The sequence below is a fragment of the Aaosphaeria arxii genome, assembly GCF_010015735.1.
Source record: "Aaosphaeria arxii CBS 175.79 unplaced genomic scaffold BU24scaffold_2, whole genome shotgun sequence".
Taxonomy (NCBI): Eukaryota; Fungi; Ascomycota; class Dothideomycetes; order Pleosporales; genus Aaosphaeria; species Aaosphaeria arxii.
This window is the reverse complement of record NW_022983475.1, coordinates 3,897,272-3,923,208: the sequence shown is the minus strand read 5'-3', so window position 1 is coordinate 3,923,208 and position 25,937 is coordinate 3,897,272. Positions and strand designations below refer to the sequence as shown.

The following is a 25,937-nucleotide window of genomic DNA, read 5'->3' as shown; positions in this document are numbered from 1 at the left end:
AGCGACGTACCTTCAGCAGTATAGCCGATAACAATCTGAGTGTTATTGAGGGACTTCAGGATCCACATACTACCAACGATTGTTCCATTTGAAGATGTGGGACAAAAATCCATTTCGAAACCCGTATTCGGCCTTTCAAAGCCCATAGAGATCCAGGGACAGAGTTTATACAACGTCTTCCAGATAGTAGGCCCTTAGTCGCGGGATAACAACGGCATGTCGAATCGAACGAGCACGAAGAACTTCATAAAATGGGAAGAAGCATGCTACACGGCCATGGAAGGACTCATAGAAAAGACGTAATCAATTTGTCATTTGCTCAAAACTATCGAATGAACCAAATATTTACATGGCCAACACATTATCTGCTAAAACAAACATGTACAAAAGAAACCACTCTTGTCTTATCCCCTGGAACATCAAATGATGAAAAGAACGTAATCAGGTCAAAGACGAATAGCTTCAAGTGAGTGAGTGGTAACGGTGCCGATACTTAATTCTCGGGCTGCGGTTCGGGCGCAACTTTCAAGATAGAGGTGTCACCAACGGGCAAGGTCTCGGCATCAAGACGCGCGCGAGAGAGCCAGCGCACACTTGGCACGCCACGCTTCTGTAGGTTGGATGCAGAGGTGGCAGTAGGTGTGGCGGTTGCGATGGATGATGCTAGGGTAGCGAGTGTTGTGAGAGTTGCAGTTGCAGTTGCAGACTCGGAGACTGTGCTGGATGACAAAGTGAAGTTTTGGGGCAAGGTTCCGTTCAGAAGGAGTGCTTTGTCAAAGTCAATGATTATCAGTGAGGAATATTAGGAAGAGGAAACATACACGAGGGAACCCAAGTGGTGTTGAGGTTATCACCTTCAAACCTAATGCGAGCAGCTGGGCCACAGTTGGGAGGTTCGATGAGAACACCAGTCTGGGGGAAAGGGTCAAGAGGACCCCACAAGTTGCCGTCTTCATCGACACCAAGGCCGTTGGTGAGCCAGGACATCTGACTGAAGTCGTTGGCAGGAGGAGCTGTTCCTGGAATGTTCTGCTCTGCATGTACCCATACGTTGACGGGTTGGACATAGGTGCCAGCGAGAATACCGTTCTTAGTGGTGCGGGTCTTAGGAACACCGTTGATCTCCGCAACGACGCGGTAGTCACGAGCGTATCCGAAGAGAATGTCCGAGCGGTACTCGAATTTGTTTTGCTCGTTGCGGCCGCCACGAAGACCCATGGAGGCAATAATTCGGTCAGTGACGGCGCCAGTGCAGGGGTCGATATCCATGGCGTAGAGAGCCACTGTGGTTCTCGGGTTAGATGCGAAACCGACGAACTGTTATTTTTGTAAGCGCTCGTCCAAGTTTTGATTGCTTCGATACTTACTCGAGACTCTGCTATCTCAGTGTTGGGGTTGTTGTTGTCGATTCCCAAAAGTCCGAGCTCCATTCGAAGATAGACAAGATCACCCAAAGTAGTGATCATGACATTCTGCGCTACGATGCTGTAGGCAATCACCTCATTGCCACGGCGAATACCAGAGAAGGTTACAAAGTCACCAGGCAAGAATGGAGCCATGGATAACGGGTCTGGGGCATTACTGGATGTGTGCATTAGCGATACGGGAAGGCAAATCATGGAATCGGCTATGAGCTACTTACAATGTTCCGGACCCTCGGAATGGACGATTAGCAGCGGGGCAGAGAGGATCTGAGGCACTTCGAGGGATGCACATAGGGAAACCAGAGAATGAGGAGATGCTGGGGCTTTCATCGTCCGCAGTGAAGAAAGGTGCACCAGTATAGCCGATGGAGAAGACAGCATTAGGGTCACTGATGCGGACAGTTGGTCCAGAGACAATCTTCATGCTACCATCGGCGAAATCGATAGATTCAATGAAGCCACTGTTGAGCCCTTCAAAGAATTCATAGGCGAGGACTTGAGCTGCAATAGGGTGTCCGTTGATAAAGTTACCAATCACCTACAATTCCCAATGTCAGCAACATGTCATATGATGGAAAAGGGAATATAAGAACAGGCCTAGGAGACCGAAGCCACATACATTGACTTCGTAACCAATCATGGAGTCTTTATCAGCTACAAAGTCCTTCCAAGGGACATTGGCAGCAGGAAACTGAACCTGGAGGTTCTTTGGAATCTCCATATCGAAACCATTGATTGAAATGGTACCGCCGGTGTTGTAGGAGGCATCTGTTGCAGAGGCCCCTTCAAGACCACCTTGAATGAAAAGGGGTGCGTCCTGGGCCTGAACAGCTCGCGTGAAGAGCTGCAGACCGAGTACGATAAACGAAAGTGTGAATGAAGGCATATTGAACGAGTGATATTGAAAATCGCAACTAAGTGAAAACGAATGTTGATTGATGTTGTGAAGAACAATGAACGTGGATCTTGATGCCCTTTTATGTTGATGGTTCTACTGGAACTGTGTCGATGGTTGATTATTCCCGCCCGTCAATTACCGTTGTCAATCTTCTTTGATGCTCCTTTCGTCAAGTCATGCACCATACAGCTTCTTGGAAATATCGAATGTGCCTCCCAAGAATCATCTTCTTGCACCCTGCCGTGATACAACCTCAATCACACCTAGCATCCTGCATCGCGCAGGGGCTGTATTTGCTCTAAGAAGCACATTTACAATGGTAACATGGATTGAAGTGGAGAGTATGGTCGGGATATCTTTGGTGCGGCTCCGTTCTACAGTCACTGAATGTCTCAGGCCAAGCCCGCTCATGCGTCCGCGTGGCTGCTATACTGCGAAGTTAGCTACCTACAAAATCTTATGGCGTTGAGAAGTAAACTTTTTAGGGACACCCATGGGAACACCCATGATGCCAAGTTCAGAAGAGAATAGAAGAGGAAGAGTGTGAAATTGGCATGCCTATCCATAATAGTAAGGTTGATACAAAAGGATCACGAGCAAATGTTGTTGAAAGGGTTGTTGACTCGTAACATGATGTTGCCTGTTCCCTGAAATATTGCAGTAAGGTCCATTCATAACAATGTACGGATGAGTTCAGTTCCGGCGTCAGTAAGGCGATCTTTTTCGAGTATAAACTTTTGCCGGTAGAATAGGACAAGATGGATTTCTTTAGAATGATCACCTTCATGGTCAAAGAGACTTTCCGATCTGGCTTTTGAAAGCCAATCTCCCCAAATCAGCAACCCGCTAAGTCAATCGGCTCTCGTGGCCGTAATACGCCTCTAACTATAAAGCAATCCTTGGTACTCGTACACTGATCTTGAATCGTGTTGGTCCTTGAAGCGCGTAAGTTTGGATCCGTCCAACTGCCGTGCCTGCATGCTCCTGAAATCGACATGACCAATGCGGCTGATCACCCACCAACAGGTGCCAATAGCTCGACAAACCTACTTGGATGAACTTGACTAGTACCCTAACGTTGGAACCACAATGGCATTTCAGACCCTTCTAAGACCGTTCACCGGACAAGGGGTAACAGGACGGATCGGGCACGTGGGCCGGTCCGCAACCTCCACATTGACTCGATGGGATCCGAACACCTGGATCGCCACGTTACACCTTGCTTTCTTCTGCCGGCTATCCCACGTTTTTGTAGTATCAGGGAGTGTATATGGAAATCTCAACCGTGGCCCAGCCACTAAATCGCGGAACCGGGGCCGCGGGTGCAGCAAGCTCCGGACGAGACCGCAGACGAGCCTTGGCTTCGACTTAATTTTGGAAACGTCCTTCCCCGGCTGACATGTAAAGCTGGAGGGTATGCTATGGAATCATACGAATAAGTTATGTCCCTCGTCATAATTGGGTTCCGAGGAATAGGGATGGCGCCTGCAATGATCGAATGAAAATGAGGAAGCATGGCGACATGGATCAATGTCCATTGCTGCATTTCCTGGAAGCAGAACGAAGCGTTCGTCAGCCGACTCTGTAGAGGGAGCAGCTCGTATTGATTGAAACATGCACGAACAGGATCTGGGATGTTTGTGTGCTGGACCCGCCAGCCAATGAGCGTTGGATTGATTCGACCTCAGGTGAGCCGTCAGCGCCATTGCTGCTACTCGCCCCGGACCCACCGTCCGGATTGATCGTATCTTTAAGTTTGAGCCAACAAGTCTGTACTCATATCGAGGCTGTGGAATTAGCTTCTGCTGTAGAAGATCTCTATCTGCTCTATGATCTTGCAGTGTCAATCCTGGAGATGATGACAGTCGAGCTCAGTATCGTGGTTGCTTGCCTCATCGTCCTCCGCCGAAACTAGGCAAACATGTTCCTTGATCATACATTAATGAGTTTACCAACTTGTCGGTTCGTCCTCATTGATCCTTGATCTATTTCTTTTTACGGAAATTCTCCTTGGCGGTCCATTCGGATGCAAGAGACCACAATTCCAGACCATGGAGGTCGATGATCATTCCTTGATCTGTATTACTTGGCATACCAAAAGTGCACAAGTGCAGATTCTACTGTGAATTGGACCTGGAATCCGCACCATGCTAGTTGCGGGCCGACCCTGTGGCGAAGCATCACCCAAAATGGTTCACTTGACCGTGAACCTCGTGGTTTAGAAGGACGGATGGACGGTCCCGTGGCAGCTTATGCGAATGATGGTCCTGCAGCTAGGCGATCCGCTTGCTTTGCCGTGCAGAATCTCGCTTGTTCCCCTGAGGGTTCGGTGGAAATGATTTGGTAATGACTACAAGAAGAGGGACATATTCATGCATTGATCAGGTGGGGTTCGACTCTTGTACTCACGATCTCCTACTGCAAATGATCCGAACTAGACAGTATCAATGACGCTTTGCAAGCGTTATGATGATGAGTATCATGAAGCAGCTTAGATATGGTTCTCAATCACTATAGCCAAGCATTCGACCTCGTGTACTTTGAGTTCCAATCACCCACCATCTTAACGCTAGTAAGCTATCTTGATTCCTTCAAGCCCAGTGGCGACAAGTTTGTGTATCTTGGCAGGGCTGCAATTGGTCAAAAGGTTGACGAAGGGTGTAGTTCGTGACGCCTCAACCTACAGTCTATTCTCAACATTCGGTTTCTGCATGCACAGTCGCGTACCTCGCAGCATGCAGAGAACAGCTGAAAAATAGGAGATTATGATCAAGCTTCAAATGTGTTGCTTGACACAGAGAGGACTTGGCTATGGGAAATGTGGAGAACGCCATGTATTGGACTATCGAATCAGCGCATCCCTTGAAAATGTAACACTCAAAACTGACTCCAGTCACCAATTCTTCTCTTCTTGACATTGCATGGTTGGCACGGATTATTTTCGTTCATTCATTCATGAGTATGTTGGCTTCAAGGACCAGCATTGGAAAAGTCCGATAGTTCAATGGGGCATGCTACCGAGTTTGGCGATTAACGCGATATGTTATCGTTTTCGATGACAACGGAGGAAAGTTTGCCTGAAAAGCTTCAGTGCAGCTTCTAAACCCCTGAGATCAAATGGTCATCGATCATACCTTCATTGGTGACAACTTGATATTGGACTTCAAGATCGCGTTCTGTCAATGCTGCTTTCACTATTGATTTCTAATGTAACCTTTCATGCTGAAGTCCACTGGGTCTTCTCAGTCACTGAAGGCTCATAAGACGCCCGTATAACGGCATGTCTTGGCCATCTTACACCTTTAATTACGATACTTAGCGCTTCATATTTACTATCACATTCCAAGACATGTCCCACATGAGCGTTGAAAGTGGTGTGCTCTACTGGGCTGGCGCGAACGCTCTCTTGTCCTGCAGATGCGCCTCCCAGCCACAAATCCTCGGACTTTCCACATAGGTTCAGTCTCCCATGATGACCCAGCCCTCCAGATCAAGAGGGATTGGGAGCATGATGTAGGGAGCGGGGTTGGTGGCCCATGAGGTGATGGTGTGGTAATGAGGGTTGTTTCGAGAATCGATAGTTCCATGCGGAGTGATGAGAATGAGCGTCTATGTCCATTGACCGGACGAAATTGAGATTCGGCATTGCATCTTGCTCGACTTGGGAAGTATATTTGGTGGATTTGAAGTATAAGTATGACCGTCTGGTCTTCAAATCGAACAGCATCAGTGCCGACCATCACTCCTGATTTCACTGAGCCTTGATCAATTCTTTCCTGCTTCAAAGTCATTCATTTACAATATCATTACTTTCAAGATGATTTTCAAACTCAAACATTTGGCTATCGTACTCTCGCTTCTTGGCCAGAGTTACGGCCAGGATCGATTCTTCGACGAGACCCCCCAGGAAGAGAAGGATGCCTTGAAGGGCATCGTCGAAGACACCCCGCCTCCAGCCCAAGGCAGAAAGGGGAAATGGCTCTCTCCAGAGTATCCCCTGATTTACAAGACTCCACTTCCTATCCCACCCGTCAAGCAACCCAAGTAGTAAGTACCGTCGGTCTTTTTCTTCTATACAGATGGCTCATAGAACGACTATAGTAAGATCACCAACCCCGTAACAGGGAAGGAGATATGGTACTATGAGATGGAGATCAAGCCCTTCACTCATCAAGTCTACCCCAGCCTTCGTCCCGCACGACTTGTCGGGTACGATGGCATCTCCCCTGGCCCTACGATTATCGTACCCCGCGGCACTGAGTCCGTTGTCCGATTCATGAACAACGCGGATGCCGAGACTTCGGTCCATCTTCATGGCTCACCTTCGAGGGCTCCCTTCGATGGGTGGGCTGAGGATCTGACATTCCCTGGAGAGTACAAAGACTATTACTATCCCAACAACCAAGCCGCACGCTTCCTTTGGTACCACGACCATGCCATGCACATTGTAAGTTTCCTATACCCCATGTCTTCTTAATGATCACTTACAATCCCTATAGACTGCTGAGAATGCATACTTTGGCCAGGCCGGCGCATATCTCATCACTGATCCCGCCGAAGACGCCCTCGGACTACCCTCTGGATACGGCACATACGACATCCCCCTCGTCCTATCAGCCAAGATCTACAACAGCGACGGCACACTCCAAACCAGCAAGAACGAAGACGACAGTCTGTTCGGCGACATCATCCACGTCAACGGCCAACCATGGCCCTTCCTAAACGTCGAGCCACGAAAGTACCGCTTCCGCTTCCTCAACGCCGCCCTCTCCCGCACATTCGCCCTCTACTTCGTCAACGCCTTGAACACCAACGCCCGCCTGCCCTTCAAGGTCATCGCCTCCGACGCCGGGCTCCTCGAGTCCCCAGTCCAGACCTCCGACCTCTACATCTCAATGGCCGAGCGCTACGAAATCGTCTTCGACTTCTCGCAGTACGCCGGCCAAACCCTCGAACTCAAAAACTTCCCCAAAGCCAACGGCGTCGGCACCGAAGACGAATACGAAGCCACCGACAAAGTCATGCGCTTCATCGTCTCCTCCACGCCCGTCCCGGACACCAGCGTCGTGCCCACCACCCTCCGCACCGTCCCCTTCCCGCCCGCCTCCTCAGGCATCGACCACCACTTCCGGTTCCACCGCACCAACAGCGAGTGGCGCATCAACGACATCGGGTTCGCCGACGTGCAGAACCGCGTGCTCGCGAAGGTGCCGCGCGGCACCGTCGAGATCTGGGAGCTCGAGAACGGGTCAGGCGGCTGGACGCATCCGATCCACGTGCACCTCGTTGACTTCAAGGTGCTGTCGCGGACGGGGTCAGAGTCCACACGCAACGTGCTGGACTACGAATCGAAGGGGTTGAAGGATGTTGTTTGGCTAGGTCGCCACGAGACGGTGACGGTCGAGGCGCACTATGCGCCTTGGAACGGCGTGTATATGTTTCATTGCCATAATCTCATCCATGAGGACCAGGATATGATGGCTGCGTTCAACGTTACCGCGCTGCAGGGCTTCGGGTACAATGAGACGACGGATTTTGCGGATCCCATGGATGCGAGGTGGAGGGCGAGGCCGTATAATAAGGCGGATTTCACGAGTCGGTCGGGGATTTTCACGGAGCAGGCGATTAAGGGTGCGGTGGAGACGCTGGCGAGGCAGCAGCCGTATAGTGAGCTGGAGGAGGTGGAGCAGGCTTTGGATGACTTTTATAATAACCCGGCGCCGAAAAAACGGGAGGTTGAGGTCGCTGCTGGTCCTGTGCCACGGTACAGACGTTTTGTGGTGTAAGGTTGCTCGAGCTGAGATTTGGAATATCGTTCCTGTTGCCCTTAGGAGGACTTACCTGACTTCATGCTAATTACTGTTTCATTTGTCAATATGTAACCCACCCGCTTATTTTCAATCCCCTTTGTCAATATTTAGTACATCTAAGGTTTTCCACTTCCCTTGAGCGATTATGTGCCTGTGTGATCTGAAAACACCATGACCGATAAAGCTCAAGGATGAGGCAACTTCGTCTTTCTCACCACCTAGAGTTCCGCTGGGTCCAATATGTCTGGAATCTTTAATCTCTTGATATAAACCGAACGTTATCAACCCAGACCACCATGCTATCTCCAAGTATTCTTATCCTATACAACAACATCAGCCACTCCACAGTATATCATACCAACACCACCCTCCTCACCCTATTCCCAAAATCCCTCCTACCACCTCCTCATATCCTCCCTCCCCTCACCCTCCCTCCTACCGTCCCCCAAACTCCCTCCCCCCCAACCCCGGCGTAACAACCCCCTCCCCACTCCTCGCCGCCTCGACCTCCTCGGCCGTCGGCTCCCTCGGCACATCGACGATAACGCTCGGGTCCCTCGCCCGCTCCGCTATCATCTCCGCTCGCTTCTATTCCCTCACACCGTCAAATCAGCCCACGTACTCCCCATAGACAATCTTGAGGGGGAAAAGGATACGAATACATACCTCCCGAACAACCCTGCCCGCGTCGCCCGCTTCCCCGCCCTCGGCGAGGAACTCCGCTGCGATGTCGTCTTCCTCGCGGAGACTGGGCGATACGTTCGTGCCTGTCTTGCTGTCGTTGGATGCGGTGGTGGTGGTGGTGGTGGTGTCGAGTTCCACGGGGTCGTTTTCGTTGATGGCGGGCGTGGAGGTGGAGATGAAGGGGAGGGAGGGGGATATGAGGCCTGCGGAGGATTTGTGGGGGAAGGAGGATGGAGGCGGTGGGAGCGTGGTGGTTGAGGTTGAGGTGGTGGAGGGGGGAGATATGGGGTCTGGGGTTGTGGTTGTTGTTGGTGTTGTTTGGGAGGGGAGGGTTGTTGATGAGGTGGGCGGGGAGATGATGGGTTGTGGGGGGTTGGACGTGTCGGCCATGGTGGTTTGTTCGGCGGTATGGTGGTGAGACGTTGTTTGGAATATGGGAGTCGTTGGTTGTGGTGGTGATGGTGGTGGTGGTGGTTAAGTGGATTAGCGGAGGAGGAAGAGGAGGAAGAAGAAGTTAGGGAATGGCAGGATGTATTTGAAGAAGACAGCTGTACCGCAAGGCTGCTGGATGAGAGCGTGGTAGTGTTTCAGAAGAAGGACGAGTGGAAGGAAGAGAGAGGTATAGCCTTGTCACGGACTATGCGCTGTTCAGCCTCACGTCTTGTAAGTAACAACCTTGATTATTGGAAGTGCTAGGTAAGTGTTGTACCTCGTAGATAAAAGTAGGTTGGCCCCTGCTAAATCGTCGCCGCACGCTCTGCTTGGTTCAGGGTCCACAGGGTAAGCCTGTTAATATCTTGTCCCGCTGTACAACAGATGGATGGCGATCTTTCTATAGTTATTGTTTATTATAACGACAAACGCGGGGCAAAGTACGGCCGAGCTGGGTGTCAGCTCAGTCTCCACAGGTGACGTAGCAGAATCAGCCAGGATGGCTAGCATCGTGCTTCTTTCGACAATGTTTCAGCTGTGGCATCCATACTTGGTCAATATTATTGGCAAGCTCGAGATATGCGCGTATAATAGTAACTGGGCAATGGGCATGGGTCTGGACTTGCTTTTAGTACACTGCGGGAAGAGGCCCCATCATCATGCAGTTGAATGCACCCTTCGACTCGGTTAAGACGCGATCCAATCGGCGGCAATAGGGTGGCGAATGACTCGTGGAGCAAAGTACAATGGTCATGGGGCAGATCTTGAGAGGAGAGGAACGGTACCAAACGAGTGCTTCATAGCTGCGATTCGATATGCGGACATGTCGATGGCACGTGGCATTGGCATCAGTAGTAATACCATGGCCCTTTTCGACTGTTGTAGAGTACATGAACATCTAACCTCATTGCTGGTCTCTTTCGGCACACCAGCTCATATGCTTTCAACACTTTTCCTTGATTCAAAAAACACCCAGAAAATCCATACATGATATAACCGTTGAGTACGTTTCGACGTCCCTCGCGAAGAATCGTGATAGATTCATTTGCTCAATAAACTCCCTCATTGCGAAGTTATTCCCTCTTGGGTAGCACAAAGCCCAACGCGTATCCCCCTCCAGGAGATGTCTTCGGGTCGTGAGGTGCCTGCGATTCGTCAACTTGCCGACCCAAACGTATTGGGACCAGGTGTGCTCACTCCCATGAAAGGTCCCCCATTCACTGGCCCGTTCATTCCAGTCATTGAAAATGCTTCATTGTTGGTGTTACTCTGCTGTTGAGCTGACGTTGGAGATAAACCGTTGGGAACACTATCCGTCTGCATTCCCATGTCCATGGGGAAGAAGTTGTTCGTCGTATCCATACCAGGTCCCTGGATGTACGAATCCCAAGCGTTCTGCATCACGAGTTAAAATCATCTCTAAATATTAAATACGAAGTGCGGTAGGTACATACCCAATCAATGTTGGAAGTATCTGGGAGGTCCATATTTTGGAAACCAATACTTGCTCCGAAAAGATTAGAGAACGGACTGGGCGCATTGTCTGGTCCGCTAGTGACACCCGCGCCGAACTGGTTAGGGAATGCGGAGGTTTGCTGAGGGGCAGCGTCGTTTAAGATATTTGCCATGGAAGCAGGCACTGCAGGGTAGCGGGTGTCGAACATGTTCGCGGAATTGGGCGTCATGCCACCCGTGCTGAGCATGCCCAATGTCATAGCCGCTGAATGTTCTGGTGCAACATTCGAGTCATCCATGGGACTGGCGGATGGGAAAGATGAACCGGAAGCAGAGGAAAAGCTCTGCGGTGTTTGGCGGACTGTCTGATGTTGTTTGAGCTGCGTTAACATGACGGTAAGGGTGGTATGAGCCTTGTAGGCTTCCATAGAACCGTCTTTGAGACCCTCCCAGATCCCGACAGCTGTCTCTATGGCATCCAGCATTTCCTGGCATCTCTCGCGGCTCCAAGCGTAACCGTCACCAGGCGGACTTCGACCTGATCGCTCCACCCGCGCCATATGATAGAGATCCGAGGCAACGATCATGCCTGCAATTAGGAAGTCGTTGGAAGTCAACGAGGAAATGAACCACTTGACACTCCGTAACCGTCCTCCTGGCTGACATTCCCTGTGTAATGTCGCCTGATGTTGGAGCATGATCATAGCCGCATCGATTGATGCCTTACGAGAGTAGGTAAATCGGGCGTTGACCCTCGCAGCTGGAAGGTATTTCCGATGCAGCACAATAATGATCTTTAAGAACAGCAAGTCCAGAGTAAAGCGTTGCATAATGAGTGTTGAAGGATCCCGAGCAGACTCATCCATCGAGCGCATCGTCAACTGCGGTGACACTTGCGCATGAATTGTCCGTGCCTGTTCATCCATCTTCGTAACCTCTTCGTATGATGAACATGTCAGTGACTCGGTGAGTTCTATAGCTTCTCCTAGCTTGTACACAAGTCGTGTTCTGTTGATTAAGAATAACGTCGGAGTTGCCTCCGTTTCCGGCCTAGACGGGGGAAGAACCTTGATGTCCTCGTAGAGCTCGTCATCGTAAATGTTGCGAGGTATTTCTGTGTTGGTATCGCGTGGTCTTACAATTGGTGGCATGCCAGCCTGGGCTGAAAAGAGCAGATCCATCGATCGAATAGATGCCCATACTCGCCGTCGCATTTCGCCTTGGAACTCATTAATGCCAGCGTAAGGCCCAGCATCACGATGCAATCCCATCCGCATCGCTAGCCTGACAATGATGCCTGTGCTGATCAAGATACCCACTTCGGCATCTCGGCTGCGAGCGTAGTCGGCATAAATATGGAGGATGAGTGTTTCGAGCATGTTCATGATGGGTTGTGTGATGTCTGCCATAACGAGACATTGGGCAGTGAGTGTTCGGTACTCGCCTGACATTTCCCAAGTCTTATTCCTGTATTCTGGCGGCTCATCACCCGCACGGCTGTACGACTGCAGTGCTATACACATCATTGCGTATACCAGACCAAGCCAAATTATAGGTGTTTCAGTGGGATTTGCCCAATGTTGGTCGTATTGTTTTTGAAATGTGGGCCCATGTATGACATGGATTCCAGGGTCGTACGTATTGAAATATCGAGTGACCAGGATGTCAGCTGTCTGTTTGACTGGAAATCGTGCGAGAAGCTCTGCCTGTGTTGTGGGTTTTGCTGCACCGAAGAGGAACGCAGTGCCCGGGCTGATCTCTTCATTGTGGTTCGCTTGATATCGCTTCAGTTGTTCGTCGTACTGCTTCTTGTGCTCGGAGAAGTAACTCTTTACTTCAGATATCTGGGTCGAGTATCAACATCCGTTGTTTGATATCAAGCATCTGTGGTATACATACCTCCCCCAAAATGGCATACCAATGCGCCTCCGATGCAAAGATCGACCGGTTATTGTCCACCTTCATCACACCTATCGACTTGGTAACGTGCTCGACCTCACTCTCATCGCCTTCGTCATCTTCCTTAATCGATTCGGGGCCGTTCGACATGTCGTAGTTCTGATCCGGGGAGCTATTGCTATAACTGTCTGCGATGGCTGCCTGGGCAGCAGCCGGACCAGCACTCTGAGATCCATTGGTCATCAGTGAAAGAACAAGTCCTTCGAGACGGTCAATGCGATTTTGCATGTCATCAGGAGAAGCATTGGTGCCAGTGCTGGAAGAGCTCTTCTTGCGACTGCCCGGTGTTGCGTACGTACATGATGCGGTATCTCCCCGCTTGGTGCAGTTATCGCAGGGGTGACCGCGATTACATTTTAACCTGTGGCAGTCAGCATTGGTTATCGCTCCCGGAAACGGAACAAGCCTACTTCCTATGTCTACATGGCCCACAGGAAAGAGGAACCCGATTCCTCTTGCGCACGACCCTGAACTGGGGGTCTGGAGGGGACTGCCCAGCACTAGAGGGCGTCGTCGAGGGTGGTGTAGGCGGCATATTGTCGCGAAAGAACTCTTAATGGGGAGCGGAGTTTAGGTTGCTTAAGTCCGATAAAGACCAGCCAACTTGATATTGATACGGGGGTAGGCCGGAAGTAAGCAAATGGCCAAGAGAAATGTGCACTGGATCCAATGCTGCCTGTCAAGTGGGATTGCTGCAGCAATAAGTGGGAAGAAGATCGAGTCGAAGAAGGTTTCTCAATGGCGGGCCGCGTTGGCCTTAAATCTTTTTGGCGGAAGTACCTCGTAAGACCAGAAGCACGTTAGCGCGTGGGCTGAGTCTTTAAGAACGGGGAGCCCTTGGAATGATCGACCAGTCTTGCTGCTCCCCTATGATATCCTCCTTCCTTCTCACGTTCTTATCCCGGGTCTTCGTCTGTTCGATCCGGTCCCCCTTCCAGTTTCCAATGTTACTCGTTCCGCGGAGCCTCTTGTGTTGTACTGTACGTAGACTGCTGCAAACAACTCAAGTATCCACGCGCCCACTACGCACAGTGTCCTATCCTAGTCCTTGGAATGGTCCTGTAGCGATTGTCCTGGCCTGAAACTCGCAACGGTTCCGTCGTAGTTCAGGCGATAAGGCAGACGATGTGGTCGCAATCAATTCGTGGGCCGTTCTGAGTCTGCGCGAAAGACTTTAGGTATGAACGAGTACGAGTAGTTCCGGGGATGGGTACTTTGGGTGATGCAAAACTTGCAGGATCTCACCCCGCCGAGTCTGACGTAGCTCGATAGATAGCGCAGAGTCTCACGGTCGGGCCGGTCAGCGTAAGGCTCGGGAGGCTTAGTAAGGAGGAGTATCGTGAGCGACAGACACAATGGAAGTATTGATGCCTAGAGGAAGTATGCGCTCAGTGGCAGAGGGGGGTGGTCCACGAGGGAGTACGGGAGTAGAGTGGTGTTGATTGATGGGGAGGGGTGGGCGGTAAGGCATTTATCTCCGCACGCGAAAGGAACCTAGGCAAACCAAACCTACAGGGAAGGAGCGCATTTGGAACGCCCTTACGGTGCCAAGCCAGAGAACCATTCATCAATTTCAAATACTACTCGTAACTACCTAGGTACCATTGCCATACCTCGTACCCTAGAGGAAACTATGGCAAACAGGAGCACTATTGCATCCGTCAATCACAGTTGGCCATTCTTCCGCATCTTGATAAGCAATATCGTCGCTCCCCTATATCTACGAATACATGCACCAACTGTGTAGTTACATGGATGTCTGTATGTACAAGTATGACTCACACAATGTGTGGATACACTATTACTGCTACCACTAATTATTGCTGCTACTACTGCTGCTTTTGCTTCTAAGTCGATGCTCTTGCATATCTGAGTTCTGACTTTCGCTGCATCATTGCTGGAATATCTTGAAGCCATGTACCCGATGTGGCCAATCTCAGCACATACGAGGAATAAAGATTGCAGCTAGTTCCCACACATCAAAGCTTGTCGTCCACGTCCACTGGCGGCTTGTTCCGGTTACCCACTCATCCACTCTATGCGGGGCCTGGTCTCGACCTTCAGGCACCCTGGATGTAACTCTTGTATAATAGTATAACTACCGTCTATCACTACTTGCATCCCATATCCCCTGTCCAACATGTAGTGAGATTCATTTTCAACCTCTGATCATCATGATAGAAAAGAACCCTCTATAATCCACCACCTCCTCCTACTCCCTCCCACCCTTCCAATCCACCATCCTCCCCTCCCCTTCATCCCACCTAAACACCCCCCCATCCCCAACATTATACCGATAATAATTCTCCGTCCCCTCCCTCACCAACGCCCTCCTAAACGTGACATTGATCCTCCCCCTGCCCGCCGCCTCCCCCTTCCTCTTCGGCACACTATGTAGCCAATTCGCCTGCGTCGCTCCACGCATGAGCACCATATCGCCGCTCCCGAGCCCCAACTTCACCACCTTAAACTCCTCCCCCTCCCGGTCCTTGGGCGTAGGCGCCACGACGGGCTTATGCTTCATGAGGAAATCCCGCCGCGCGCCGAGGGAGAAGGACGCGATCGCGGGGTTCGCGCCCAGGAACCGCTCGTCGTCGCTGTGGTACGATATGCTGTCGTTGCCGTCGGCGTAGTAGTTCACGAGGCAGAAGTTGAAGGTTTCGCCGGTCGTGCCCTGCGTGAGCTTGCGGAGTGTGTCGAGGCATTGGGGGAGGGGGCGGGGTGTGCATTTGTAGCGGGTGCGCTCGATGGGTTTGTTGGTTTGGGCGTCTACGAGTGTGGCGACGCCGTCACCGTCTGGGGTGGGTGAGGTGAAGAGGGAGGTGGAGTCTACGCCGAAGACGGTGGTGAAGCGCGGGGTGTGGATTGTGGTGGTGATGTCGCCGCGCTTGATGTTGTAGACCACGCGTTGGAAGAAGAGCTCTTTGCGGAGGAAGTCGAAGAGGTCTGGGGCGATGGAGGAGGGGATGTAGGGTTGGTAGTAGATGAGGTCGAGGTCGCGTTGGTCGTTGATTGTTTGGCCTTCTTCTGCGGGCGCGAAGCCAAGTTGTTCAGCGATGGAGGGCGGGAGATGTGGGATCGGGAAGGGATATGATGGATGGTTTGATGTGGATGTTGATACCTCGTATTTGGGTTTCTTTGGTGTTGAGGGTTTGAAGAAGGAGTCGATTGCGCCGCGCTTCATGGTTGCTGGTGATTCGAAGGTCGTGTTGATATGGAGTGGTAGATATATTCTTTTTATATTGTCGATAGCACACGTCTGTAACTTCGTATAGAGCTTCTACTCTTCCCAGTGCAAAAAAGTCTGATAGCCTGAAGATTTCCACACAAAATTACAACAGTTTGTATGAAAACCCAAATCCCGCGATATCTCAATTCCCCAAAAAAACAAAACGTCAATCAATAAACGGTTTGCCAGACGCGACGCACGAAGTCTGGAACGACGCGACCATCTCCTCTCCGCAAATCAACTATCGATGACGTCGTCCATTTCACACTAACGCGAGGCTAAGAGCCCTGTAGGGCTGAAATCGTCAGGACGCGCTTCATGGGAGGAAATAGCAGGACACAAGAAATGTGAGAGAAATTTCTATACGACAGATCCGTTAATTTGACTGGTTTGCGGGCGGGTGTATGTACACTACCTCGTATAGGCAACGCTGACTTGGGCTTCGATATGAAGACACACATCGCCCTGGAATAACCAAGACTTAGATGGCAAAATTCAAATGCCAAAGTGTTTCCCTTACAAGAAATGAACATCGCAACGAGAGAAAATCTATGAAAAATGTCAAACACACATCTTTCGCGATCGAAGCTCCGAGATATATGCGAATGCGTTCATGAGGTTGAGGCAAAGAATGCCACCCGCCACTCGGACAATTATGATAAAACTTTTAGAAAGCGACAAGAGGTCCTGCGAAACATGAACCAATCAGAACCTTGATCAACAACATGGTTTCCAGCAACGCTGAACGTTCAATTTACGAGTACCATGAAGCAATCGTCAACAACGAACTTTTTTTCTAAAGGTCTTCACTGAATACGGGCTACGTGCAGATTTCGTGCTCAGTCAACGAATGTATTGGGGAGTTGTGAAATGATACTAGACGACGGAGGCCGTTAATTAAGACATGAAATTTGCATATCAGTTACCGTTGTTCATGTTTTTGATAGCATGCTCCGTAGTCGTAGACGATGCTCGAACCTTATCCGGGTCAAGCCCGAACCCTAGCGCCCCGTATCTGATCACAGGTGAATGCATCTAGCGATAGACACATACTTGAGCGCACCAGTCAGAGAAGAAGCAATGCCCCAAACTTCTCAGAACTATTCCGTGTTCAACTTGTTTCCCTGCAACGAGGACAGATCCATGCTGCAACAGTGTGACACTGCCTGTGCAATCTGAGATAACCGCGCCAGGTTCCTGTGGATCAATAATTCTGCAGGCCAATCAATCATAATGCTCGTAGTCTTCATGATCCGGATGACTCACTAATGGGATCTTCCTCAGTCCATGCAAGTGCAATGTTCATGAATCCCGAGAAGCAGACCCTTTGCACTCATGTTAGCAGAACAATTCATCAAAATGATAGAAAAGGAGATTTCCAACAATGCACCAAATCCGTGAAGCCGCGCTCGCTCAGACCACTTCTGGAAGCCGGTTGATTGGCGGTCTGCATCCATCGGCATGGCCCATAATGTGTACAGAACCAGTAGAGGCCCCGGAATCTCGACAAATGCCAAGTACATGTGTCCATCATCGCAGCCTGCACACATCTTCATCTTCCATGCGATCGTGGCAAGAAGCCAGATGCAGTTCGAAATGTGAAATACCGTCATCAGGGTCTTAGTCGTGCAGTGATGGCAGCCTGAGATTCGCCACATGCGCAAATAGGTCAGAGCCATGTCCAGTCGACAGATTGATAAGCTGATGGCGTAGGCGGCGACTAAGTAAGGGCTTTCTAGCTAAAACAAGAATGAGCTGCGGTGCCATTTTATCTATACGCTGTCGAGATACATACCCTCTTTAGCTGTCGGTAATACCCCAATTCTAGATTGGCGGAGGTACCGATAGCCGACGTAATCGCAAGCAATTGTAGGTAGTACAGCCAAAGGAAGAAGGCCAGTGAGAACAACACGAGATATCTCTCAATTTTGGACACCTGGCGAATCTTCTTTGATCTCTCTGGTTGCGTTGACCTATAGTTGAGGCATCGTATGCTGACCTGTACAACTGTAGTAACCACAAGGATAGAGGGATGTACAACTGTAGTAACCACAAGGATAGAGGGATAGACGGGAAGCGTCATAACTATTGAACAAGAGTTGAATCTCAAATCTGAAAGTAGACAGCTGGGTTGATGTTGTGTTGATCGAGAAGAGGTTGTGTTGATGGAGAAGAGATGCTCGGACGACCGAAAAATGTTGAGATATAGCCCAACGCATCTTCAGTCTAGGAAGGCGCAGCTTGACGTCCATTGCGACCGCCTGGTCACTAGCCAAGCCCCCAATGTCTCCTTCCTCAATTTCAGACATCTTCTGGTGATTCAGTCGTACGGACAGTCTAAAGCAATACTGGTGTCGGCATCACTACGGGACTTTATATGGACGTTTGACCCAAATTTTGATGAGGAGCGGCGGTGAGGATTGGCGGTGAGGAGTGCTGGCAAGCCATTTCTTCATTTGATACAGTTCTTTGAGAGCAATCAAACATTATGAATTAATCAGGCTCAAAAGAGCCACTAAAAGAGTGTAAATAGACTAAGTTCCAATTCCCTAGGTGACCAACAAGCCGAAAAGAATATGTAAAGAGAGGTTATGTGACGATTCATGTCATCATCAAAGCGAGAGTGTTGTCAGTCTATTCTATCCTTGAGCAACTCAACCACAATCTAGTAGTACTTGGGGTTCGCGGGGTCAGTCAAGTCGAAGATGACTGCGGAATGGGGCTTAGCACCACCGCGGTTGGTGTACTGGCTCGCAAAGTCGATGGACCTGTTGAAGCTGAGAGCACCGTTGGGGAGGATGTCAATCCACTGGGCCTTGAAGTCCGCAGGGGTGTTGACGACGCCGATTTCGCCGGTCTGGACGAAGTAGTCGGTGACGAGGAGGTTCTTCTTGTCGGGGGAGATCTTGACGTAGTGGGGTCCGACGATGCCTTGGTTCTCTTCGGGGTCATCGAGGCGCTTGACGTTGTTGAGGTCGGAGATGTCGAGGGCAGCGACGTGGTTACCGAGGGTAAGGGTGAAGTAGGCCCACTTTCCGTCGTCAGAGATGTCGGAGTAGATGGCAAGGTTGTCGCGGGCACGAGGACCAAGGTCGTAGAGGAGCTCGGCAACACCCTGTTGGCCTTGCGCATTCTTGCGGAAGGGATAGATGATCCAGACCGTACCGGGGCCAACAGCAGTAGCAAGAGCAGCAGACTCTGGGTTTCCAGGGATGAACTTGACGTCCTGGATGCCCTGGCCGTCGGGGATGGTGATAGTCGAGATGATCTTCTTGGTATCAAGCTCCCAAAGGCGGAGGGTGTTTGCCCTCTGGATGCCAATAGCAGAGGCAGGCTTGAGGATGGTGACAGGTACGACGAAATCAGATGTAAGAATGATCTTCTTGTTCCAGTCAACGGAAAGACCGTGAGGAGAGAATTGCTCGCCAAGGATGTTGAGAGTGGATCCGACATCTTCGGGCCATTCGTGAATGATGTTGAAGTTGGCATCCGTCTCTACTAGACGACCAGGAGAGCTACCCACGGCAGCTGATTGATAGTTAGAATCTGGTATCACGTTACAGCTGTCTGATTGACTTACATCCCATGTATGTGATCAAGAAACCTCCATCGGGCTTAGCACGGATTTCATCAGTGATGGATGAGAGAAGAGCACGGTTGCTCTTCTTGAACTTGGGCTGATAAGGGTTGGTAGTATCGAAGTAATAAGCAGTGTCCTGTGCGTAAATGGTTAGCATCGTCAGGCCTCATCCACCATTCAGAAGAACATACCTGAGTCTTGAGCAAGGACAAAAGACCACCTCCGACAAGTGTCTTTCCATCGAGGGAGGAACCAAGATGGTGAGGGCTGTTGCCACTGGAAGGCACATCGGTGATCCACAAAAGAGTGCCAAATGTGTCATCATCCAATGAGTACGTGGCAAGGAAGTCCTTGTGCTGATTGTCACCAGCACCTGTCCAGAAGTATCCGATCTTCTTCGGCTTGATATTCTGGTTTCCAGTGAAGGGCGGGCTGCTCAACGGGGGAGTTGGAACTTGCAAGATAGGCAACGGGGGAGCATTGCTTGCAAGTGGCTCAGTGACTCCTGGGATAGAAGGAATCAGAGGAGGAAGACTGAGGCCGCTGGCTGCGCCGGCCAAAATGGCGAACAGTGCTTTGGAATGCATATTGAAAGAATGAGGTAGGGTGAGAGAAGGTTAGAGCCTTATTGAGAAGATTATGAGCAAGTTCCTGTCGATTATCTAGGTCAAGTTGCTGATACTTATACATCCTAAATCTCCAGTGTTTCTCACATCTCGTTCGTCATTTTCTTCAACTCCAGTTTTTACACCATCTCATTGTCCATCTTCATCTCCTACATTGTTGTAGAAATGGTGTTATCAAGCCCTCAAGTGACGACGAATATCGAAAAATACAAGTACACGTCGAATCGATCGACAGGAGCATGAGGCAGACGATTGACCATCGGCGACCATTTCGGCCTCACTGGCACCGAAAGCACCACACGATTGCTTACGAAGGCCTAAAAGCGTAGACGAAAGACAACGGCATTTCCTGGGTGCATGGAGATCATCGGTCGAGGTCTGATTACAGTTAAGCCAGGGCTGAAACGGGATTGTTAGGGTCTCGTGGTATTGCTGTAGTGCTCAGCGGGTTTTCAAGATCCCGCTTTTGGCTGAGGTTTACCAAAATGGGAATACCAATCTGGACTGGTTTCTGAGAGCCCCATGCTGTCCTTACAGGTTTAGAGAGATCGACAGCAGTTGGAAATTTCCCGCACGATCGTGGCTGCAGCTATACGTGCAGCTAGTCATCAAAGTTATGGGGCACTGAATGCTTTTCAGAGATTAAAATATGCAATTGGCTAAGAGCCATGAAAAGTCTCCTCAAGCGGGCGAAGTGGGTATCGGGGGATATCAGTACTATTCGACAAGCGCCGTATCGCGCATCTTTGTGAATTGTTCCTCATACTCATCATCAGTAGGCTCAAAGCAAAAGCCTCAATGTACAGATTGTCTAGATACTTGAAGTCTAATGGAGATCTCGATCCTGCTTCAGGGGCTAAATCACATTATGAGAAAGATTGAACTGAACCTGGGCTGACAGATTGAGGTGTTCGCAGATGATCGGCCATGCAGCACAGCATGATCCAGGGAAACTTGAAAGTAATTAAACTCCAAATTGGGAATCTGTCAGGCACAGTGAAATGGCTTTGAGCAATCCGCATCTCGCGCTATGCTAATGCGACTACTATCGCGCTTAAACTGACAGATCATTGATGAGCAGACAGGAAACCGGAAATCTGGTCCGGAGCATTTACACAGTGACCTTGATGAGCTCTGTGCTTTTTCCTTACGGGAGCAATCCCAGGAAATCTAATCAGTTTGTCCTGTTGATGTACAGCAATGCCAGGGGCAATTGACATGCTCGAGGGCAGTGATTGGATCAGTAGGGGGTGAATAGACTATTTGCTTGGCTGCCGCTGACATGGAATGAGATGGGGAGGTAAACAATATTTTCCAGAATGGTGCAATTTGCCTATACAGGTTACAGACGGTAGGGGCACACATCCACGAGCTGTTGGTGGCCAAGGCGTGGTTCGTCCCGTATCCGTCTTTAAGCTCAAGTATGAGTGGAGGATCTGGAGAGCTTAGCCTAGCTTGTGAGCGATTGGGCTCGATGCGGGGAAGATCGACGCTCCCGGAACCAGCAAGCCACAACATCGCGACATCGCTTGGCAGAATCACGAACTCAACCTCCTCTGACAATCACAATCTTGATGGGAACGGATGCTGCATGGGCCGTGGGTGTACAGGTGCCAGTCTCATTCTTCGATGGCTGGGTATTGCAGGAAGACGTGATAAATTGCCTGTACCTGCGAATCGAACGTGGGGTAAATGAAGCAATGTTGTCATCGTACATCCGCATATATATTGAGCTCTGCTCGGGCTGAACGCCATTTTTGACTTTACTTGCTTCTTATCCCAGACACTCATTTTCAGGATGAAGTTCACGAGTCTGACAACTCTTCTCTTTGCGACCGCTGCTTTTGGAGGTGTTGTGAAGCGCGAGGAATCGCAATTCAAATTGGGGCAGCCAATTGACGGCAAGGGCAAAGGAGCACCAATCCTAGGTACGAAAACTTACCGCTTCATCATGTTTGAATACAGCTGACCAAATCAAGGTGGAACAAACAAAGACGTCGACCTGGCAAACCCTTCTAACCTGGGTGAGCAAAGTACCGATGCTGGTACGGTACCCAATTTGAAGTGGAGATTTTCCGATTCCAAGACGAAAATCTTCCCAGGTGGATGGGTCAGGGAGCAGGTAGACAATGACCTTCCTCAGAGCCATGACATTGCTGCAGCCCAACAACATCTGAAGAAGGGTGCCATTCGCGAGCTCCACTGGCACAGAGTTGTGAGTAATCTGACCGTCGCAACAAGAGAAGAATGCTAATAGGAATAGGCCGAGTGGGGTTTCGTGTATGCCGGCCGTGTTCTCGTCTCTGCTGTTGATGAGAACGGAAAATATCAAGTTGACATCCTCGAGTATGGAGACATCTGGTACTTCCCTAAGGGTCAAGCACATACTGTCCAGGGTCTCGACGATGAGAACGAGTATCTCCTAGTCTTCGATGACGGAGACTTCGATCGAGCCGGAACCACATTCAACCTCGATGACTGGATCGCAAGAACTCCCAAGCACATCCTGGCTAAGAACTTCGGTGTTCCCGAATCAGTCTTTGACAAGGTCCCTGAAAAGAATCCATACATCCTCAACAGCACATCCAGCACCCATAATGTTACAGGTGGCAACGGAGAGCTTGTTGGCAACAGCTCCTACGTCTACCACACTTTCCAACACCCATCCGAGCCTGTTGCTGGAGGCGGCGGTGTCTTCTACAAGATTGACTCAACCAACTTCCCCATCTCAACTACGATCGCATCTACTTTCGTCATTCTGGAGCCCGGGGGTTTGAGGGAATTGCACTGGCACCCAACCGTGAGTCGCACTCTTATTTATCTATAGACAGTATGACGCTAATCGATCTCTCCGTAGGCTGAGGAATGGCTATACTTCCACGAAGGTACTGCCCGAGCAACAGTATTCACGGGCAACGGCAACTCTCGCACCTTCGACTTCTCAGCGGGAGACACAGCAGTGTTCCCTGACAACAGTGGTAAGTGAAGATTGAATAACACTCGCTTCCAGTCGCTTACATATCTGAAGGGCATTACATCGAGAACACCTCGAAGGATCAGAACTTGACCTGGATTGAGATCTACAAGAGCGACCGCGTGGCCGACGTTTCCCTTACACAATGGCTCGCGCTGACCCCAGCTGATATCGCGGCGGCAGTACTTAAGGTCCCGATCGAGTTCGTCGAGACCTTGAAGAAGGAGAAGCAAGTCCTTATCAAGGGTTCGAAGTAGCATCAGCATCCAGCATAAAGCGCGCTTTTCTATTCTTCATCGGCCGCGATGGGTCGAACCCTTAAGTAGAGGCAGCATACCTCATATGAATCATCTGCCTGTAGGCTTGACGTCATTAATCATTAATAGTAATTGTATATTATTAATCACACATCTGCATTGAGCTTGTCGCACTAAATATTCTGGATGGTATATAGTGTCATCTTGGGGATCAGGATCGAGTGTGAATCCAAATCCTTGTTCCATCGAAATCCTTCGATGGAAGCGCTCCCAAGAGCGAATGCCACACAGTCGCAACAATCTCAGAACAAACACCTCAACCAGATCGCGTATGACTTGCAGCATCAGCACTTGAAACATGATCCCCAGCCTCCCGCCTCAGCGTATGATTTTCTTTGTTTGCCCAGCGTCGGCAAGGTGCATACCCGGGGACATTCCTTGCACGGGACCACGGCCTGCAAACAGGCGAAGTGGGCTATGCTTCGAATACTACGGTGATCATCAGAAACAGAGATGCTTTGGGGGGAACTCGTTGCTTTTCAGAGGGACGGAATAATGATTAACTTACAGATGAATGAAACCTAGTCATTAGAATGTGCATGAGGGACTGCAGTTATGAAAGACAGCAGCTTGCCGAGATGCGGCTAGGTGATTGGCTGAAACTGGGTTCTCTATGTGCCCCTAACTCTCAACCTTCAAAAGCAAATACACGATCTAGAACAACAGCAAAGACTACGTCAGGAAAGGCATGAGAAAGTCAGTTGTGCACTGAAACGAACCGAGAAGGTACATATCTTGCAAGGATGCATACCTAGCATACCTAGCCCTACGAAGCAATCTACCTGTCCCCATTCGGCAGTCGATTCATCCGCGCGCTCCTACAGCACCGCCCATGTGGCACAAGCAGAGAGACAGGTATGCAAGGCCCGCCTCATGACCCTCCCATACGCCTCTTTGTTGGCACGTTTGGATCTTGCAGAAGCAATCATCCCTGAGCATGTTGCCGGCCAGGAAACAAAATGAACCCTACAGCCTTGTGCTAGGGGCGACCTAGCAATTCCCATTCTCTCCGCTGCACTTTTTCATTTTTCCTGGAGATCGTCGCGAGACTTTTCTACATGGACGACCGCGATGCATATGTTTCTCAATAAGAGAGTAGCTTGTCCCTCTGGAAAGCTCTTCTATCAATGCGCGAGTCCTCAGTACCAAGGGTGTTGCTCGGTGGACGCTTGTCACTCGAACGGCTGCCCTGATGATGATCAAGGTATGTATCATCAATTGCGAAGCTGCGAAGAAAGCAGGAACAGGAACAAACAAACGCCTACAACACAGATATAATCTAGCAGGAGAAAAGCACTGCATCATATTTCGCGAGCCCTTAGCAATTGTGTAACTGGAAACGCAACAAGCAAACAAATCTTGCAAAACCGACCATCGCTGACTTGATGTCACAGCTACCACAACCTCAAAACCACCATCTCCAACACCAACCGCAAAACCCAGTCCACCGAATGCAACCCCTACAGTCGAAACTCTCGCATCCGTAGAAGGCGACAAGACCGTTTACATCACCGTCACCCACGAACCCCCCACTTCAACATCACTACCTGATTTCGCATCTCTCAATGCCTCCTCAAAACCACCAATTGGCCCCATAGTAGGCGGCGTCGTCGGCGGAACCACAATCATCATCATATCCCTCCTCCTCCTTCTCTTCTACCGACGCAAAAAGCGCCAAAACGAACAGCGTCGCGCGACGCTCCCACCCCCTTACCAAACCACAACCGACCCAGATATGTCTTCGCAGCTCTACAGCAGTACGTCATTTCCCCCTCTCTCCCTTCCCTAACATTCCATGCAACCCTGTCCCCATTTCCAGGAAGTCACTCGAAACTGACAAGTCGCACAAGGTGCAACGGTGGTCGCGGGATCTGAGACTAGCGAGAAGGCGGGTATACTCAGGGATGCGACGTCGAATTCGGATTCCACGTACGCCACCACAGACCCGGACGACGATCATGGTGCTGCGCGAAGCAGTCCTCGCCACATGCGCCACCGCGGCAGCGACAGCAATAGCAACGGCAGCAATAATAATAGCAGCAGCGGAGGGGACTCGTTGCCGCCACAGTTGGATGGCAGGATGGTGAGACCCATGACTGAGATTGGGGGCGGCGAGGTCCTTGGCGTCATTCCTGAGCTCCCTGCGGCGGAGCTCAGACAGGACCGCCGGCGAAGTCTCCGTCTGGACACTCACATTGCTGTGCGAAGAAGTATGGCGAGACAGTCGAGTTTGGAACCAGGGAGTCTTGGAAGTGGTGGTGGTGGTGGTGTGGAGAGCGATCGTCGGGTCGGGGGGAGATCGCAAGGGGAGGATGGGGCCGGGAGTGAAAGACATGACCACGTGATGAGCTGGATGCAGCTTTCTTCCCTGGCGAGAAAGGACAGCTCGGCGCGTCTGTCGCAGCCACATAATGCCCCCGATCACTCTGCGGCTGTGTGGGGAAACATGACAATGCCCAGAGCAGGGCATGGTCGCACGACATCGTGAAGCTATATGATTAATGTAACTTTCTAATTGTATAGATATAACATAGGGACAGATGATTGAA

General features: G+C 50.4%; 8 protein-coding genes across 8 annotated transcripts; 3 read left to right on the top strand and 5 right to left on the bottom strand.

Annotated features, from left to right (window-relative positions):
• Positions 1–789: 789 nt before the first annotated feature.
• BU24DRAFT_387059 (uncharacterized protein) lies at positions 790–2,316 on the bottom strand (the record flags this gene model as incomplete). The annotated part of the gene is made up of 4 exons (XM_033524950.1): positions 2,044–2,316; positions 1,643–1,962; positions 1,368–1,581; positions 790–1,317 (listed from the first exon to the last, which is right to left on the bottom strand). The coding sequence occupies exons 1-4, from the start codon at positions 2,308–2,310 to the stop codon at positions 790–792; spliced, it is 1,329 nt and encodes a 442-aa protein (XP_033388244.1). The 5' UTR covers positions 2,311–2,316.
• Positions 2,317–6,217: 3,901 nt separating this feature from the next.
• Positions 6,218–8,267, top strand: BU24DRAFT_365645 (uncharacterized protein). Its single transcript, XM_033524275.1, has 3 exons — positions 6,218–6,369; positions 6,424–6,769; positions 6,822–8,267. Exons 2-3 carry the CDS (start codon positions 6,470–6,472, stop codon positions 8,106–8,108), a joined length of 1,587 nt encoding a protein of 528 aa, XP_033388243.1. The 5' UTR covers positions 6,218–6,369; positions 6,424–6,469; the 3' UTR covers positions 8,109–8,267.
• Positions 8,268–8,567: 300 nt separating this feature from the next.
• On the bottom strand, positions 8,568–9,436 carry BU24DRAFT_476979 (uncharacterized protein; the record flags this gene model as incomplete). The annotated part of the gene is made up of 2 exons (XM_033532955.1): positions 8,799–9,436; positions 8,568–8,720 (listed from the first exon to the last, which is right to left on the bottom strand). Exons 1-2 carry the CDS (start codon positions 9,204–9,206, stop codon positions 8,568–8,570), a joined length of 561 nt encoding a protein of 186 aa, XP_033388242.1. The 5' UTR covers positions 9,207–9,436.
• An 838-nt stretch (positions 9,437–10,274) lies between these two features.
• BU24DRAFT_129030 (uncharacterized protein) lies at positions 10,275–13,350 on the bottom strand. Its single transcript, XM_033520996.1, has 4 exons — positions 13,073–13,350; positions 12,603–13,023; positions 10,703–12,547; positions 10,275–10,643 (listed from the first exon to the last, which is right to left on the bottom strand). The coding sequence occupies exons 1-4, from the start codon at positions 13,195–13,197 to the stop codon at positions 10,404–10,406; spliced, it is 2,631 nt and encodes an 876-aa protein (XP_033388241.1). The 5' UTR covers positions 13,198–13,350; the 3' UTR covers positions 10,275–10,403.
• Positions 13,351–14,782: 1,432 nt separating this feature from the next.
• Positions 14,783–16,095, bottom strand: BU24DRAFT_129018 (DNA repair family protein). The gene has a single exon (XM_033520995.1). It carries the CDS (start codon positions 15,844–15,846, stop codon positions 14,875–14,877), a length of 972 nt encoding a protein of 323 aa, XP_033388240.1. The 5' UTR covers positions 15,847–16,095; the 3' UTR covers positions 14,783–14,874.
• A 2,334-nt stretch (positions 16,096–18,429) lies between these two features.
• On the bottom strand, positions 18,430–20,058 carry BU24DRAFT_439834 (uncharacterized protein; the record flags this gene model as incomplete). Its single annotated transcript, XM_033530334.1, has 3 exons — positions 18,430–19,419; positions 19,472–19,607; positions 19,663–20,058. 3 exons carry the CDS (start codon positions 20,056–20,058, stop codon positions 18,557–18,559), a joined length of 1,395 nt encoding a protein of 464 aa, XP_033388239.1. The 3' UTR covers positions 18,430–18,556.
• Positions 20,059–21,599: 1,541 nt separating this feature from the next.
• Positions 21,600–23,440, top strand: BU24DRAFT_439833 (thermophilic glucose-6-phosphate isomerase). Its single transcript, XM_033530333.1, has 5 exons — positions 21,600–22,025; positions 22,077–22,312; positions 22,361–22,897; positions 22,955–23,075; positions 23,126–23,440. The coding sequence occupies exons 1-5, from the start codon at positions 21,896–21,898 to the stop codon at positions 23,326–23,328; spliced, it is 1,227 nt and encodes a 408-aa protein (XP_033388238.1). The 5' UTR covers positions 21,600–21,895; the 3' UTR covers positions 23,329–23,440.
• A 1,019-nt stretch (positions 23,441–24,459) lies between these two features.
• Positions 24,460–25,876, top strand: BU24DRAFT_406510 (uncharacterized protein; the record flags this gene model as incomplete). The annotated part of the gene is made up of 3 exons (XM_033525768.1): positions 24,460–24,592; positions 24,783–25,145; positions 25,239–25,876. 3 exons carry the CDS (start codon positions 24,460–24,462, stop codon positions 25,874–25,876), a joined length of 1,134 nt encoding a protein of 377 aa, XP_033388237.1.
• Between the last annotated feature and the right edge of the window lie 61 nt (positions 25,877–25,937).